We start from the raw sequence: 17643 nt of genomic DNA, 5'->3' as shown, positions 1-17643 counted from the left end.
TTTATTATTCTGTTTAATTATAAGGTACTGCACTCCTTCCTCTTCTATTTTTTAGTTCTGTGTTTAAATCAAAATGTTCACTTTGTCTAGAATGCACCCATATGATTTTTAGTGTAAGTATTTCTACTGGCTAGTAGTTTGCTGGTCTGTTAAAAGACACAGAGATGGATAAAGAGACATTAACAGTTTTGTGTGATTATACTCTCTCAGAATAGACTGATATGTTTTCTACATCTACAAAATATTCACCTATGTTACATAATTTCAGAAGAAATCCCTATATTCTGTGTTCAGTAGATAGATGTCTGGAATAATGGAGATCATCACCATGGGGATGGAAGGGAAAGAAATATGTTTCTTTAAGGAGATTCGGTTGATAGAGAGTTTCTTCTGCACACTTACTATTTGCCATTTGTATTTGTCTGGATCATATTTGTTTGAATCATCTTTACTGTCCACTGTGATAGGAATATTTATGAATACAGAATTTAAAATGCCACCTAATCCTTCCTGCTCGTTCCACATTTGATCTCTGAGAATGACCAATTTGCTATCCTTTTTTAGAACTAAAAAAAGGCAATAAATAAACACCATAGGCTGCATTTGAAATTGTCTCTTTTTAGTTTTTTGCTATTTGCTTGTTCATACAAATGCTTGCTGAAGTTGTGACAGACATCTAATAGATCTTTGGGAATGCTTCATAGCAACTGAACTCTAAAATGGTACTAGTGAATTCTCTCAGTAGGGTTCAGCATTTCAAACTTGGAAGCTGCAGAAAGCATTAATACAACTTGTTATAATCAGTTTGAGCTGTGTCTGGCACTCACCATTGTTGGATGTTCTGCTGATAATCTGAGTCTAGCAGGCAACTATCCATCCATTGGAAAACATTAATAAAACTTAGAATCAGGATAACCATCAGCCCTCAGATTTCACCCAATGTACATTGCGAGGTAAAACTGTGCGCAGAAGGAATAATGCCTTCAGAAAGCGGAGGGAAGCCACATGAATTGTGGTAAGACTAGCAAACTCTCTCAAGCAAGCAATTCTACAAATCCCTATCAATGCCTTTTTGTAGGATTTCTTGTAAGAGCACTGTTTTGTCTCCTTTCTGTAGAAACATTTCCTTTAAAATTCCTGTTCTTTTAACCCTTTCAATCCTGCTGGTTTCATTGTTACTGAAACACCTCACCACAATACTTCATTTGTTATTCTGTGAGGTAAAAATCTCTATTCAGTATGCAAGCCAGTTCAGATGCGAAGCAAATTAAACCTTTGATTTTTCAGCCATTCTAGAAGTTACAGACTTTGAAAAGCTACTTTTAGCTTGAGAGCCATCAGGGAAATGATGGGCAGATATAGAAAGCTTGTGGAATCTGTTTTTACTAAGACCCTATGGTCCACTAATCAAAGCCTTGCACATAAAGCATTCTAAAGCATTCCCGTAAGCCCAGTTTAGGTATTCAAGACAAGGTGCTCTAAATGCATGGATGAGAGCAAACTAGTTCTGCTCCTTCCACTCTTGCTTAATTTGAAGTATAAAAGCAGGATAAAAGTACCCATATGAATAATTACAGAGATGTAGCCTTTCCATATCAACTGTTGCAAGGTATTCCTCTCTTACTAGACAAGTAAATTATTTTTATCTTGGCAGTGTTTTAGATGTTTTAGTCTTGCTTAACTGGAGAGTAATAATCTAAAAAGAAATTTTAGTCAAAAATGAAACTTCCAAAAAACTGGGTCAACTTATCTATGGGTCAGTGTAAGTACTGTACCTTAACTCTTATCAAAATAGAAAGTATCCCTTTCTCTGAGTAGAGTGGCCAAAGGCAAGAGCTTAGTCCATCCTGGGAGAAACTAAAAGAAGCATTGACCCCCTGGACTGTCTCTGCTGCAGCTCCACCACCTCCACCTTTGGCCTTTTTGAATACTGGGGTGGAAAAATGGCAGCGTGCTTGGTTTTTCTTTGCTTCATCCTTTGCATCCTTGGTTATTTGTCCCTAAGTTTTACCCTTGATTTATCCATGAGTCATATCAAAATCCATAAGTTTGGCCCCAGAATATATACATGAGGTCAATGTATAGTCAAGTATATACAGTACAGTCGCCCTCGCCTAACTTGCAGATCTGAGAACTGCGACCTCAAATATCCACAGAGGGGTGACCTCTGATATTTTTAATGGTGCATGCGCCCAGGCTTGCACGCACAGGGATGCTCCCCATTCAAGCCTATGGAGTTTGAATATGTGTGAGCCTCCATTTTTGCAGGGGAGATGCAACTGAATAGAGGGGCTAATTTAGCCCCCTCTCTTCACATTTCCCAGGTGATTCTATCCTGAGGCTTTCCCTTGGTTCTACCACCATCTGAGACCTGTCTGGTGAGGACATGGAAGAGAGCCTTTTCAGTGGCTGCTGCCACCTGTGGAACTTCTTTTCACAGGAGGTCTGGTTAAGTTCTTTCCTGCTTTTATTCTGTAGGCAGGCTAAGGCCTTTGATTTTGAGTTATATGTACAGTATCTAAAAGTAATAAGTTCTGTTTTTTCCCCTTGTATCATCTCAGTTATGTTTTCAGTATATTTTAAATTGTTTTAACAATGTGCATTTTTAATAGAATTGTGTACTTAAAAAAAAAACTTCTCTAAGGCCCGGTACAGATGGGCCCTTCGTGACGCCGTCATGTGCTAGGGTTACCCAGGAGCGGAGTGACTGCACGCCATGCAACCCTAGCATGTGGCCAGGGTGTCACCACTAGACAGCGCTGTACAGATGGCATGTGTAGTGATGATGTCGCTGCTGCGCCACATCCAAATGGCGCAACGCAACTGTGATATTATTGCACTGTCTCTGAAACTTTGCAGTGGCACAGCTGCACCACAAAAAGGAGCTGCTTCTGTGCACTCCTTTTTTGCTGCACAGCGGTACCGCAAAATTTGATTGCTGCAGTACCGCTACGCAGCAACGAGAGGCGGCTCCTGGCCCCCTTTTCCTGGCACTCTGTACCGTGCCTAAAATAAGTTTTTAAATCTAACCTTTTATCTTAACATTTTGTAAGCTGTCTTGTGTCTCATTCCAGCAGAAAGGTGGGGTATACATTGTTTTTTAAAAATTCTGAATAGAATTCTGAGGTTGTTTTAAATAACACAGTTCAGAGTCCTGCCACACAAAAATTCATTCTTGCCTACTTCAAACTTTCTTCATTTCAGCAATATAATTTAAGGCAGGGTGCAGTTCACAATTGTTAACAAGCTAGGAGTTAGACATAGTTCCAGTAGATCCAGACCTATTTTCTCACCTTGCCTGCAATGAGGATGCTGACTAAGAAACACAAGAATTTAAACAGGAGGTGGATGTTCTTCTGTTTCATTCATTTTAGATTATTATGTAATGTGGAAAATGAGACTGAGAAAGGAGGTCAGGCAAAGGCTAGGATGACGTTCTGAGGTTTGAGACAAAGGGAAATACAAGATCAGTGCCAGACACACTTTCTTTGTTTCATGCCTGTCGCTGGTCTCCTTTTTAATTTGAGAGGAAATTACATAAGTAGCTCTTTCTGTGATATTTACTCAGCATGTGAGAATATGGTAATAAAAAATTATGAACTATTTGATCCTTTTCAGGAGATAAAAATGTATTAAAAATCACTCTTTCCATTTATTTTGTAGTTACTAATGCCTTTTTAGCATATTATATAATTGCCCAGTGCCTAGAATATCTTTGACTAAACATTGACATGAATTGCTAACTAAAGAAATAGAGACTTGGCCAAAGGTTTTGGATAGTTGTTTCTAGTCATCATGTTTCAGGTCAACATCCTCCCTGGTGACTTGCCTTCTCTCACCTCTGTGACCCTTTACTTCCTTCATATTGTGTCTCTAGCTTTCACTGCAGTATTTAGAATTTTTGTGACTAGTCCATGAAATCTAAAACAGCTTAAGTAGAATGCCACCATATTTCTGTCCAAGCAGTCCAGTGCCAGAAACTATATGAAGCAATAGGTTGTTACTGTCTCAGTACATCTGTATCTGGAATGCACTTCTGGGGAGCAGAGATGGAAGAGAATTTCACTGGAATCAAGACTGTCAACAAAAGTATCTCTTTCACACATCCTAATACTTGTCAGGAAACAAAAGCATATCAGCTGAATGAATTCACATGTTTGTAAAGATTGAATTGCATTTCAGAGAAAAAAAAACATTTGCATGCATAAAGCCATATGTAGGATTTTAAAATGTGACAGCCACAACTGTGTATAACTGAAAGAATGCATGCAATCATGCTTTAGTTAATGGAAAAAAATGCTTACAAAAATGCATATTTTCCAGATGTGAAATGTGGGGAGAAGCCTTGATATGAACAAAAGATGGGAGAAAATGCAGGCTTCATCTGAAGGAACACAATCAAATTGAGATAGAAAATTGTTCACACCTCTGATTTAGGGGCATTTGAAGTTTGCTGTGGTGTAAGGTAGCTTCACACACCTTTCTTCTTTTAATCTGTTCTCCCATCCATCCACCCACCTACCCACAATTCGGTCTTGAACAACTGTGTGTTCGGGCTTTCCTTTTGACATTTTTTTTGAGAGCAACAGTTGTGTGCTTCCTCCCCTGGCCCCCCAGATCCCAGGAAGCCTCAGCAGGACAAAGCTTTGAGAACCATTCTAGAGAGCTTTTTTAAAAAGCCATTAAGACGGATCTCTTCTGACAGGCCTTCCAGGAATAAAATACTTGGCCATGAATAAGACTTCCCTATTTATTGAACTCTGCCCATGGTTATTGTTTGCATTTTAAAATGTTAGTTTTAGTTTTATACTGTTTAATATTGTTTTAAGGGGGTATTGTGTATATATGGATATATTTTAGTCTGTTGTACGCCACTTTGATTGCTTGGCAAAAAGCGGGATAAAAATTATTATTATTATTATTCTAAAAGCACTTTCAGCTGTTGTGAGTCATGAGCAGTGGTAGGTTCATTCTAGGTGCTGTTTGTTCTTTTTTTAACTCTTGTCATGTAGCAGGGCCCAAAATGGTACTACTGATCAAGAGAAAAGACTGCTTCAACAACTCCGAGAAATTACTAAGGTTATGAAAGAAGGCAAACTTATTGATGGAATCTCCCCAGAACAAGAAGCTGAGGAAGCTCCATATATGCAAGACTGGGAAGGTAAGCAAGATGACTTTTCATTATTATCCCAAGTGACCCTGGGGGTTAGCTCTCTTGTTTTTCATCTTCAAGAGGAGCTTCTCAGAGGAAGCCAATCATCGTTTCAAGGGACATGAGCATACTTTGAAGACCTGAACAAGAAAGTCACTACAGGGACTCAGATTACAAGTATGTTCTGTTACAATATAGGGCTGACAACTTCAAGAAATCCATAAGCCAATTCCACCCCCCACCCCTCCCCATACACCTTGGAGTAGTCATACATTGCTCACTTCTGCTATACCACATGCTAAGCAGGATTTTTTTTTTTTAAAAAAATGAAGGACAAGAGGGCCCTTTGATAGTATCTGGAGCTGTCATTAAAGTTAACATCAGGCCCATACAGATAGGCCAAAATAAAGCTGCTTCCAGTCACTTTGGAGGTATGTTGTTTAAATGATGCATGCGTCCTAAGAGTCCGGAAGTTGTGCCAAAGCCACAATCTGGTCATAAGGACTGGAGCATGGCTTTGGCACAACTTATGGACTCTTAGGACGCATGCATCATTTAAACAACAGATCTCTAAAGTGACTCGAAGCAGCTTTATTTTGGCCTATCTGTATGGGGCCATCATTTCCCCAACTTGGGTGGGAAGGGCTGCGAAAAGAACCAAGGCTAGCACAAGAGGCTGTGCAAGTGGTTTTGCACAGCTGCTTGTACAAATGTGTTAACTTAGTGCAAGCAGTGCTGCAAATGGAGATTTTCAGCCTAGTAATGTTCAATTGAATTTGGGATAATCCAAGGATCAGGGACATATGGATCACAGGCCATATGCCATCCACAAGCCCTTTTTTCCAGAAGCCCAAGCCTTCAGGAGAGTCCCCAAACTCCTGAAAATTGGGGAGGAAATGGCCAATATTTCAGCCAAAATTGGCACCAAATTCTCAAATCATCACAAAAACATAGTGGTCTGGGTACCTTGCCCTCACCAAAGCAACCTCTCATCCAAAAAAATCATACATTTTTGGGCAAAAACTGGACAAGATGTCATTTTCAGTTGTGCTGAGAGCAATGCTGAAACTGTGTGTGTGCGCGTGCGTGCATGTCCATGCGCACACTCATGTGTATAAATTATGCCCCCTTGTAGCTTTCCACTCCAGTTCTGATCTGTTGACATTTCAAAAGAGAAACAAAATAGTCTGGACTACTAATTCCGCTGAGTAGAAAAAAGTGCAAATGGAAATTAATGGCATTTCCCACAAATATTCAAATATCAAAGTTTGAAATCCCTTCATTGTGCAGATCTAGTGCTGTTATATGATAAGGTGTTAGGGTGATTATTCCATCTAAGACAAATTTATTTTATGTCCTAAGGTTATCCAGAAGAGACCTATCCTGTCTATGATAATTCTGATTGTTTGAAGCGCAGACAGGACACAATTCTTGTGGATTGCCCTGACCTGAGCCAGCCTTCTGCTGAAGAGATAGCAGAGCAAATGGAATTTGTGGACGATGAGGATTATTTGTGTAGTGAAACGCTTTTGTCTGCTCTCGCTATAGTGAATGATGGGCCTGAAGCAGGACATGAGAAGGACCGGCACATCACTTTCTGTGACCAGAGTGGGAATGGCCGCAAGTTTGAAAAATGCTACTGTTGTCACTATGAAGATGACGACCCTGCTGTGTTAGCTGAGAATGCAGGATTCTTCTCCGATAGCTGTAGTGACACAGAAGAGCCAACCAAAGAGGAGTCATTGGTGGATTCTGACCATGAAAACTCAGTGTCCAAAGATCAAAGTGATGGAGATCCAGATGATGTTGGAATTCTGAGGAAGCGAAACACAAAGGGAGGAGAATTACTGGGACAATGAGGACAATGTCCTCTTGTATCATTTCTATAGACTGTGATCTTTGCTTCAAGGGACAAAAGTGTACCTCTTCTGTCATGTACCTAGCTGAAATCCCATAGCAATGGCTGTTTGTCTCAGACAGGAGTTAATGGTTCTCCTGACTCACTTAGTCCAGCAACAATAGTGCCAACTGCTTGCTCTAGCCAACCAAGGAATCTGAAAACAAGATAATTCTCCGATAGTTTCCATGTGCACTTTCTCTTACAGCTTTTTGTCTCCTGGCCTGAAGCTTAGTTTCACTGCATCCTCTAGTCCTGTATGAGGTACAAAAAGTCATCCAGTATCATTTGCCTGTGAGTTTATTTGCTGTGGGCACCTCTGACTTTACCATTAGGCAGGTTGAGGCAGCCCATTTCAGATATCATCACAGGTAATAATTAAATACTATTTTTTTTCTGTTTGATCCTCTTAGGAGATACCATTTGCCATTAAACATCCAGAGAATTGATTTGTCTTTTGAGAAGAGATACAAATCATCTCATTATGAGAAAGTGAAAAGGATGCTTTAATGTCTTTGTTCTCAAGCAAATACTAGTTGTATATTTCAGCTGAGAGATAGAGAGCAACTGTATATTAACTGAGTGATTCATTCTATCGCTCTGTAATTAACAAAAAGCAAAGGTTTGCTCTCTCAGTCACTAATAATGTTAAAGGGGAATGAGTGATCAGTTTCACATCACCTGCAGCTCAGCATTTTCAGCCCTCAGCTCAGCTCACAGCTTCTTTCACATGCTCACTTAATTTTGTAGCCAGCCTTTTCAAAATTTACTTCTGCTTGAATTATAACTGAGGAGAAGGAAGAGAATGATTATGTAGGGGGACAAAACAGTTAACAATGGACAGCATGTTTGATGTGGCAGAGAAGTTATAAGCATCTACAGGAGTCCGGTGGTTTAGGGAATGTTTTTCTTTTTCATTTTTGGCACTGCATTGCAATTCCTAGACATGCCATGGCATAAGGGATATGGAGAGTTGCAGCTTAAAGAAATAACTTCCAAGCTGAAGAAAATGTGATTCATAGCATAGGAAAACCCAAGAAACAAAGAGACTTCCTAGGGTCAAGGAATGCATAACAAAGCAATGTAATATTCCTTCTTTGAGGCCCAAACTTCATTTTTCTCATTTATATTTCTCTTGTTTTTCCAGATGCAGCCACAGATGCTGTTATCTAAAGTGGAACACTAGAGGGGGACAGATGAACCTCCTTCTCATTTAAAATATCCTTCCTTAAATATGTGGGATTTTTTTCCTACTAAGGGTTTCTTATTTTTATTTTTGATAGAACTAGTTATATTTTATAAATTATAATAATTTATTACAGCATTTTTTCATTATGTAATTGATTTTAAAAAGAATGCAGAAGATCACTTTTTCTCATTCCGGTCTGTTACAGCCTAATCCTAGGCATGATTACTCAGAAGCAAACCCCAGTGTGTCAAATAAGGCTTGCTCCCAGGGGAGAATGGAATACAATTGTAGCCAGCCTCACTGAATTTAGTGAGATTTATCACTGAATTTTACAGAGCCTACCTTTGAATAGAGATGCATAGGACAGTACTGCCAGTGGGCATGTCACTCATTGATACATCATACCTATGTAGCATTTGTCCGGGGATTTGCTAGGAATCTCAGGGGAGGGGGGCAATGTTTGTTTTCCGCCTTTCTCCCAACACGGGACTGCAGGTGACCTACAACATAGATTGAAACAAAGTACAGCTAAAAAAATAATAATGATAAAAAGAGTCTTAAAAACTATAAGCTATCCTTTTAAGACACCACTATTTAAAACAGTATATAGGCATTTTAGAGAGCCAGTGTGATGTAGTGGTTTGAGTGTTGGATTATGACTCTGGAGACCTTTGTTTGATTCCCAGCTTGGCCATGAAACACACTGGTGACCCTTGGGCAAGTCACACACTCTCAACTGAGGGGAAGGCAGTGGCAATCCTTTGGACAAATCTTGCCAAGAAAACCCCATGGGTTGCCATAAGTTAAAAGTTACTTGAAGGCACACAAACCACAGAGGCATTTTTAAGGTATTTGAGCCACTTCCATAGAACCATTAGCTCCGTTTAGTCGTGACATTTTCTTCATTGTGGGAATAGAGGAGCATCTAGCCTGTCACTGCTTTTCCTTACATGGAAGTGATGGACATAAAGTGGAGAGGTTCCAGTTTGTGTGGAGCTTTCCGCTTGTAAGCATGCTCTCTTTTTCGGTGGAGCAAATGGGCTTACTGAATGGCTGAACAGGGCTGCAGTGGATGTGTGTTAATGGAACCTTATGGCTTCTGCTTCCCTAAGGTTCCATTAGCCAAAGAAGAGGCTGAAATGTCACATGTTTGGTCAGCAGATGTTTTTACCTGCTTCTGTTCCAGAAATAAGAAACTTTGATCATTCTACATGGCAAGAGTTTCAGGAAAGCCTACCTTTATGAAGTTGTTCATCACAGTTCAGCAACATTTTGTGGATTAGAGAAACATGAGTTGAAGAGTTTGCAGCAATAAAGTAATGGGAAATGGTAAATGAAATATTGTGAGCATATTTCTCCTTTTAACTTGATATTTATATTTACCTTATTTGAGTAAAGTGCAGGACAGCATTGCAATACAATTTTTCTTTTTGTTTATGTACTGTATATGGTGTTTGTTACAATGCAGAACAAAAACAAAGAAAACCAGCTTAAGTTTCCCCTTATTCGTTTTTCGAATAGGTGAAGTAAAATACCAGCTGGAATCTTATTGGTAAGGTCCAAGTGCAGTAGACCATTCAATCTATTATTAAATGGTGAATCAACACATAAGTAAATATAATTGATGAAATGGTCATACTATAGTTTGGACTAACAATAGGATTTAGACCACCATTTCTGCTTTCTCTTCTACTTTTAATGCATTACAGACAAAAATTATAGAGAGGAAGTTTTATAAAAATTAGACAGAAACTTGACTGCAGGAGAATCTTCTGTAATATGGTGCCAAGAGTAAACTAGTAGCAGTTATTAAAAAACAGTAATTTTAGAATACATGATCCATGAGTACTTGAAAAGAATTCACTTTAAGGTTACTTTGAGGAAGAAGGCACAATTGTTTGAAACAAATTCAAGTTTTAATTTTTTTCTGCACAGGTTTTCTGTCTTGACATATACGATAATCTCTACAACATAACACAATGTAATTGTGTGAAAATACCAAATTAGTTATACACATACTGATAAATAAATACATTTGCTTCAGAATACCAAAGTGTTTTTTTTAAAAATTGACTTCATAAAAGCACATTTTCTCAGATTTATCTAAAACGCCATATAGTTTGAAACAAACAAATGCTCAACTGCTCAAACAGGACAAAACAGTCTTGTGCAAATTGACATAACATTCTAAGCATTATGCAAAAATATGACTGCTTAAATATTTGTTCTCAGTTCTAATTCTCAGTGCCCACCCACCCCACTTTTTTTAAACTCAAACACAATTTAAAACAAATTGAGACAAGAACATTGTCAAATTCTACTAGAATGATCATTGGTTTACTTTAAGAAAGGCACAGTGATGAATTAGAAAATGTTAGCCAGGGATAAAGCACTGCTAGCAAACTTTGTTCACCTAGCACTTCCAGTTCCTGCTTTCTACAGTAGAAAAGCCAGCTGAATTTAAAGACAAAACATATTTTTGAAAATACAGTTAAATATTCCAGATAGTCTGGGCTCAGTCCTACAAATATGTATGCCTGGCTATATTGTTTCACAATCCATTTGGTTTCTGATGGGGGGCACCCTTCAGAATTACTGCACACAACAGAGATGTGAAGAAACATAGTAGAAAGGGATCAACCACAGTTAGTGAGTTGTTACTGAGACATATATTAGAGCTCATTATCAGTTAACCATTTTTCTCCTTTCTACTACAGTAACTTCCCACTGTCTAGCCCACAACAATGTTCATCTTGGATATCAATTATAGGACTAGAGGCAAACATTATTTGTAGAGAGTGTATTTACCCTTGAGTAAATATAAATCTCCCCATCTTTCTTGGCTCCCTATCTTGGAGACAAGAAAGTCTCTAATCTTCTGGCTGTTCTGGATTGGGTTTACTGCACCTTCAATTTATATTACAAAATAGTGATTCATTAAACATTTGACCATTATTTTGCACTATATATTATTGTACTACTTCAGAGTCAGGACTTGGCATAAACAATAGGGCCAAATAAGAGACCTGCCTCCATATGCCATCCAGTGCTGGACTCTTTTGAGCAATGGTAATTTGGCTGTTTCAGGACATAAGGTATAATAACATCAAATTTAATTAATTTAATTTAATTTGTTTTATTTATATACAGCTATTCCAAAGATCATAGCGGTGAACAGCAAGTAAGCTAATTAGCAAGTAAGCTAATTTGCCCCCAACAGTCTGGGTTCTCATTTTAGCGACCTCGGAAGGATGCAAGCCTGAGTCGAGCTTGGGCCCTTTTGCTGGTCTTGAACTCACAACCTTGTGGTTTCGAGTGAATGGCTGCAGTACAGGCATTTAACCACTGCGCCACCAGGGCTCCTTGACATCCTTGTTTGTTTTGACAATTACCTTTTCTTTTCTTTTTGTAATATTTTCTATAGTTCTGTTCATTAACCAGCACTGATTTGTAGGGTTGACCACACACAATCTTCCTGACAATCAAATGTGCCCTGAGCATTTGCGGTGTGGGGAGGTTTGCAGGAAACACCAAAACAATAATGTTTGGACAATAATGAAAGTGAGCAATGCATTAAAATATGGACATGCTTTTACTAGCTTTTTTATGCATTAAAATCCTACTTTTCATTTATGCAGAGAAATCCAGTGCTTGGCAGCTGGGACTTACATTTAGGCAACCTGCTTGTGAGCAGCCACCATGGACAAATAAGTGTGCCAACCAGTGAAAAAATAGTCTATACAGACAGAAAGTGATGAGACAAGACTGTTCCTGGTTGCAACTTACTTCAGACAGGAGGAGAAGGGCAAGGGCAAGATAACTGATGCAATCTATTACCATTTTAAAATATCTGTACATATCAAAAAACTAATCATTAAGTGAAAGGGCCTAGCGAAGTTTTAGCAACTATTTTTTAAAGAGTTGAGAACATTCACACATGATTCTCCCCAGTTGCACTTCAGATGGTGCAGTTTTGCTTAAGCAACAGAGCTTAACTGAAAAAATAAATCAGCTGCCTCCTTATTAATAAAATCAGAAATCAGTCCTTAGTGTAACAGGATTTAGAGTTGACTTGATATAGAAATGCATTTTAAAATAGATGGATCTGGCTCTCAAAACATTTATATTTCATTTAATAGAAATCTAACATCACCTAAGATGGTTGTACATATTGCATATTGTTGTACAGCCTCAAGGCTTGTTGTTTTGAATACAAGCTCTCTGGAAGTTATTTTAGGGGAAATGCACTCTTGTGTAATATGGTACATTTTGTCCACAGTATATTGGCATGGAACAGCTTTTAAGGTTTGTTTTTCATCTGGCAGGATTTCTTTTTCTATTATACCTACGAAGTGCATAGCTAAAACATACGCACTTTGTACAGCTGTCATTTTATGGAAGTTTCAAATGTTACTTGGAAAAGGCATAGGATTTAAATTTCATGCCAAAAGCCTATGCTTTCAATGGGCAGGAAAACTACTTATCCAAACTGTATATTTCTCAAAATATAAACAAACCTGATCTTAAATAATTCTTTATTCTTTCAAGATCCTCTTTAGAGATTCAACAGCTGTGTAGGTTTGAAGAGAGTCAGTATTCAAAACTGGAGATAAGTGATTTGCTTCTTTGTTGATGTGCGTCCTCACCCCCGTTTCAGTAAAAGCTAAATGACTATCACTAATGAAGTGTCTCATGAATAAGGCACATTAAGTCAATGGCCAAAGTATGTACAGTCGATCCTCAACTTTTGCGGGTTTATCTTTCATGGATATGATTATTTGTAAGTTTGCTATCAATAATTAAATGGGAACTTTTTTGGAGTTTTGCAACCTACTGCGGAAAATCACCGATGACATGCATAGACTAGAAAAAGTAAAGAAAACTAAAAGAAAGTTTAGGAAGTCATAAATGCATAAAATAACACAGAATATCCCTGCTTACCCTTCCACCCCTGGAGCCTCACCCAGCTCTGGTCATCTGGCCGTGGCCACTTTCCTCCTGTCTTGTCATATACAAGATTACAAGGCGCAGCATGCCCCTCGACAGTAGGACAGAAGCAGTGCTTCGCTTAGGTTCCTTAGCCCATAGAGATAGAAATATCAAGTGAGTTAAGGTTTGAGGAACCTAGAGATTTTTTCTCCTATTTGGGGGGGTGGGGGATCCTGCACCCCAAACCCCCACAAATGTGGAGGGCTGACTGTAGTGGGATGCAGGAGAACTAGGATACATCTTAATACAGTAAAATAGTATACATCAAAGTACAAAATACAGGGTATGTGTATGCTATAAACAGGTTTGTTTCCTATCACACATAGCTTCATAGTTTCCTGGGAATCACTGTTTGGTAGGGTGCTGAGATTCTCTCGTAGTGGTGTTTTTTCAAACTTTGTTATGTTCAGGAAACCTTTTCTGCATAGACGTTTCTGCTGGGGAACTCTTGCACATTGGCCACAAATGCCCTATATGTTGCAGAGGACTCTGCGACACATTTTTGGAGGCACAGGCCAGTCATAAGGTATACTATCTAAGCTTTTTAGAGCCTCAGCATCACATCAGATGGCTGTGACAGCAACAAAAACAGCCAAAATGAACAATGACACTTCATTGCAGGCAATGTTTGCTACTAGTGACCAAGATTTCTTACAGAAAGCTTGACCATCATTACTGACTTCCTCACTGACTGACTATCAAGCAACCTGAATTCTCTGAAACATAATCTGAAAACTACAGTATACCTAGCTCCTCTTGCAGAAGAAAGGGGGCAGAAAAAGTTAATCTAGTTTAAGCCCTTTACATAGATAAACTTTTTGTTTCTGGTACCTGTCTTTATTTTTAAGAAAAGTGTTAATGTAATCAGTGCTCTTATTTTGTGGATCAGTGAAATCCCAAATAAATGATTTACAACAAGAAAGACACAAATATAGGAGTGAAAGAGCTCATTCCAAACCATACTCTAGTCCAGGAGTAGCAAACCTATGGCACTCCAGACACCATAGGATGTCCATGTAAAGGGATCTTTGGCCTGTTACAGACTGCCAAAATAAACCTGCTTCGGTTCTCTTTGGAGGTATGCTGTTTAAATGATGCATGCATCCTAAGAATCCGGAAGCTGCACCAAAGCTGGACTCGAGTGCTTAGGAATGGAGTGTGGCTTTGGCGCAACCTCCGGACTCTTAGGACCCATGCATCATTTAAATAGCATACCTCCAAATAGACCCGAAGCAGCTTTATTTTGGCAGTCTGTAACAGGCCTTTGCTTCAAATATTACTACAGGTGCAGTCTTCCTTATCCAAAATGCTTGGAACCAGAAGTGTTTTGGATTTCAGAATACATACATAATGAGGTATCTTGGACACCATAGACACTTGTGCTAAGTACCACTTGGTGCCTTGTCTTTCGAGGCTGCTGAAATGAGCCATACCTCATTAATCTTAAGGGCAGTTCTGTACAAGAAAACCAAACTACACTAGCAATGCAATCCTATGAATACACTCCAGTTTTAATAAAATTGTGCTCAGTTGGGCTTGACCATGAGTATGCATTTTAAGGGTGACAGTTTCAAGATTTAAGTCAAAGAATATGCATGAAGTTTTAGGCTAAACTTCATTCATGCTAACTCTGGGAGAAATGCAAAAGGAATAAAAATAAATATAATTTCTGGAGTGTTTTATAAGCTGGCTTTCATTTATTTGTTTTTCATTTTCATTTTCATTCAGCACAAGTGACATGGCTATGCCCACACTAAACTTTTCCTCTCCTGACATTTACACAACAATTACCTTGATATTTCTGCTACTGGAGTAACACCACCACAGCAAAGAAAACTATGCAAAGATTTATTTATTTTTTAAAAGGGCAGTGACTAGAGAAAATACAGAAGCATTGGTAACAATTTTTCTGCTCTCTGGGTACACCTGTATACAGTTCATCTCTGTATAGTTTATCTATACAATATGGAAAGCATAGCTTTTAGTCCTTTGCAGGGTTTGCATGGAGGGGGTAAGCACTGTATGACTGCATCCACACTGCAGAAATAATCTAGTTTGATGCCATTTTAACTGTCATGGCTCAATGATATGGGATTCTTAGATTTGTAGTTTGTTGTGGCACCCGAGTTTTCTGACAGAAAACTAGTCTCATAAAACTAGTTCTCAGAATTCCACAGCACAGAGCCATGACAGTTAAAGTGGTGTAAATGATTATTTTTGCAGTGCAATTGCAGCCTATTAGGAAGAGTATGGGGAGAGAAGGATACCTCCTTCACAGACACTACTTGTTACATCACTGCCTAACAATCTCCCATATAGGCATGGTCTTGATAGTCCTCAAGATAGCACCACCTTTATTTTTCATAGTTCTACACAGGCAATATTTGTCCATGGAAAGAGCCAATGGAATTGAGGTTGGGAAATCGTAATTGAAAATAATGTGGCATCTTCTTGAATCCCTGAAATTACTGCTCAGTAACCTCTGTCAGGAATGCCAATGAGACCTCAAACAACAGATGTCCTTACTTACTTATGCACATTCACACATACTGTCTGGCACATGCAGCAAAAGGAAACTATACTGTTATATGCTTTATTTTCCAAGCTCCTCTTGCTAGAGACATTTAAAACTTTGAAAACACTATCTGTGCAGTGACACCATTATACATTTTTCAACATTAAATTATCCCCAATTTTAGAAACATAACTTCCATTTTCTAGTGCACAGGAAGCCAACACCATGGGGAGAAAAATACAATTCCACTGAAGTAAAAATGAGAACTGGACAAGTGCATAGTGCCTACTTCAGTATTCTGGAATTCAAAAAATCTTTGTCAGATCATTTGAATGCATGTTTCCATTTCATATGGAATTATAGATGAGAGATTTTGTACCACCAGGGTTTATTTGGTGACTTCTGTATGCATGGTGCCTGCTCTTGGAAAGGTGGTTGGATATTCAGTGTTCTTTTTCACACACTCAATTTGCTGTGCAAGTAATGCACACCTGTTTCTAGTTTGTGGCATATAGTTCTCACATTTTTCAAGAGGGTGCACTTATGACCAATAGGATGCATACATGGCATTTTTTTCAATGTTCACATACAACTGTTAAAAAAAACTGGGAAGACGCTATGCTTCCATTAGATAGCACATTCATGCTGATGTGATTGCTGAGTTTTATTGTGGCACTGCCTTAGGGGCTTTTATTAGACAAGCAATTAGTAAATATTAAAAATAAGTAGTGTGTGTGTGTGTGTGTTTACAAAATCCTACTCTTGTGCACAAACATGATGACATTTAAGTATGCTATGGCAGATGGAATGGAGTTAGTGGCTTATTTTAAACTAGGTTTCAGTCTCACCACCTGATTCAAATGCCAATGGGCTTAAAGCCCACTATGTGAAATAATATGAGTTCCCGGCCTTGAGCACATGCAGAGTGTTTTTCCTCATCTAGTGAAGAACTAGAACCAGATACTATAGACCTAGGGTCAAAGTAAGCCTTCCTGGAAAGCTTGAGTTCCTCTCCTTGAGAACTTAAGTATCCAACAGTAAGTATCCAATAGGTAGGATTGGATGTGGGGAAGCTTGCTTTTCTTTAAGTGCACTTAGAGGGTGCACTTAGAAAATGCCATCATGTATATGCCTGATAACACAGGAAACCCTGCTGACTCAGACTAAAGATCCATCTAACACCACCATGTCCTTTCTCTTTGTACCAACCAGATTCCACAAGCCTGGCATGGAGGCAAAAGCCCTTTCCCACAGCTATGCCACTTTACCAAGCAGGTAGCATAGTCAGTGATATACTGCATCTGCACCGGTGCACCACTATTAAACATGCACTAATATTTGCTGATAGGTATACCTTCCACAACAGTAGAATATGAAAAGGTATTTATTTATTTATTGGACTACAAACTCTCAGAACCCCTTAGTCAGCATGGGGGAAGTTCTATTCCAGAAAAGTAACTTTTCCAATCTCTGAAAATGTTTGGTCATTTTTTTTTCATTTTTAAAGGATATATCATTGCTCCATCCTGTGATAATGATTTCCATATATTAGCTCCACACCATGTGAAGAAATGTTTGGTTGTTTTCTTTGTCTATCTTGAATTTACTTTTAATCTGTTGGCTGATGTCATGTACTATAATCTGATGTAAGGGGGGGAAATCATCATTACAATTTCCTTCATACTTTGCATACTTTTACAATCTTCTATTACATTCCCTTTTCATTCTCTTTCTATTCTCCTGCACATTTGCCTTTTTCAAGGTTTGCTCAAGGCCAGGTGTGACTTAACACAGAGATTCGTTTTTTGTGGGTTTTTCAGGCTATGTGGCCATGTTCTAGAATATTTTCTTCCTGACGTTTCACCAGCATCTGGGCTGGCATCTTCAGGGAATGCTGGAGA

The 17643-nt window shown here is 38.7% G+C and overlaps 1 protein-coding gene across 3 annotated transcripts in view; it reads left to right on the top strand.

Annotated features, from left to right (window-relative positions):
* The window catches only part of RIC3 (RIC3 acetylcholine receptor chaperone), a 28728-nt gene extending 17333 nt beyond the window's left edge, over positions 1 to 11395 (top strand). The window contains exons 5-6 of one of the 3 annotated variants that reach the window (XM_042468483.1): positions 5016 to 5161; positions 6515 to 11395. In XM_042468483.1, coding sequence (XP_042324417.1) covers positions 5016 to 5161; positions 6515 to 7011 — 643 coding nt within the window. In that variant the 3' untranslated portion in view covers positions 7012 to 11395. Of the gene's footprint in view, positions 1 to 5012; positions 5162 to 6514 lie in introns of all 3 variants that reach the window. The other 2 variants (XM_042468492.1, XM_042468473.1) reach the window with 2 other exon arrangements.
* Positions 11396 to 17643: the final 6248 nt, after the last annotated feature.

Source organism: Sceloporus undulatus, chromosome 1, assembly GCF_019175285.1.
Source record: "Sceloporus undulatus isolate JIND9_A2432 ecotype Alabama chromosome 1, SceUnd_v1.1, whole genome shotgun sequence".
Lineage (NCBI taxonomy): Eukaryota > Metazoa > Chordata > Lepidosauria > Squamata > Phrynosomatidae > Sceloporus > Sceloporus undulatus.
The sequence above is the reverse complement of the archived record's forward strand: the minus strand, read 5'-3'. Positions and strand labels throughout refer to the sequence as shown.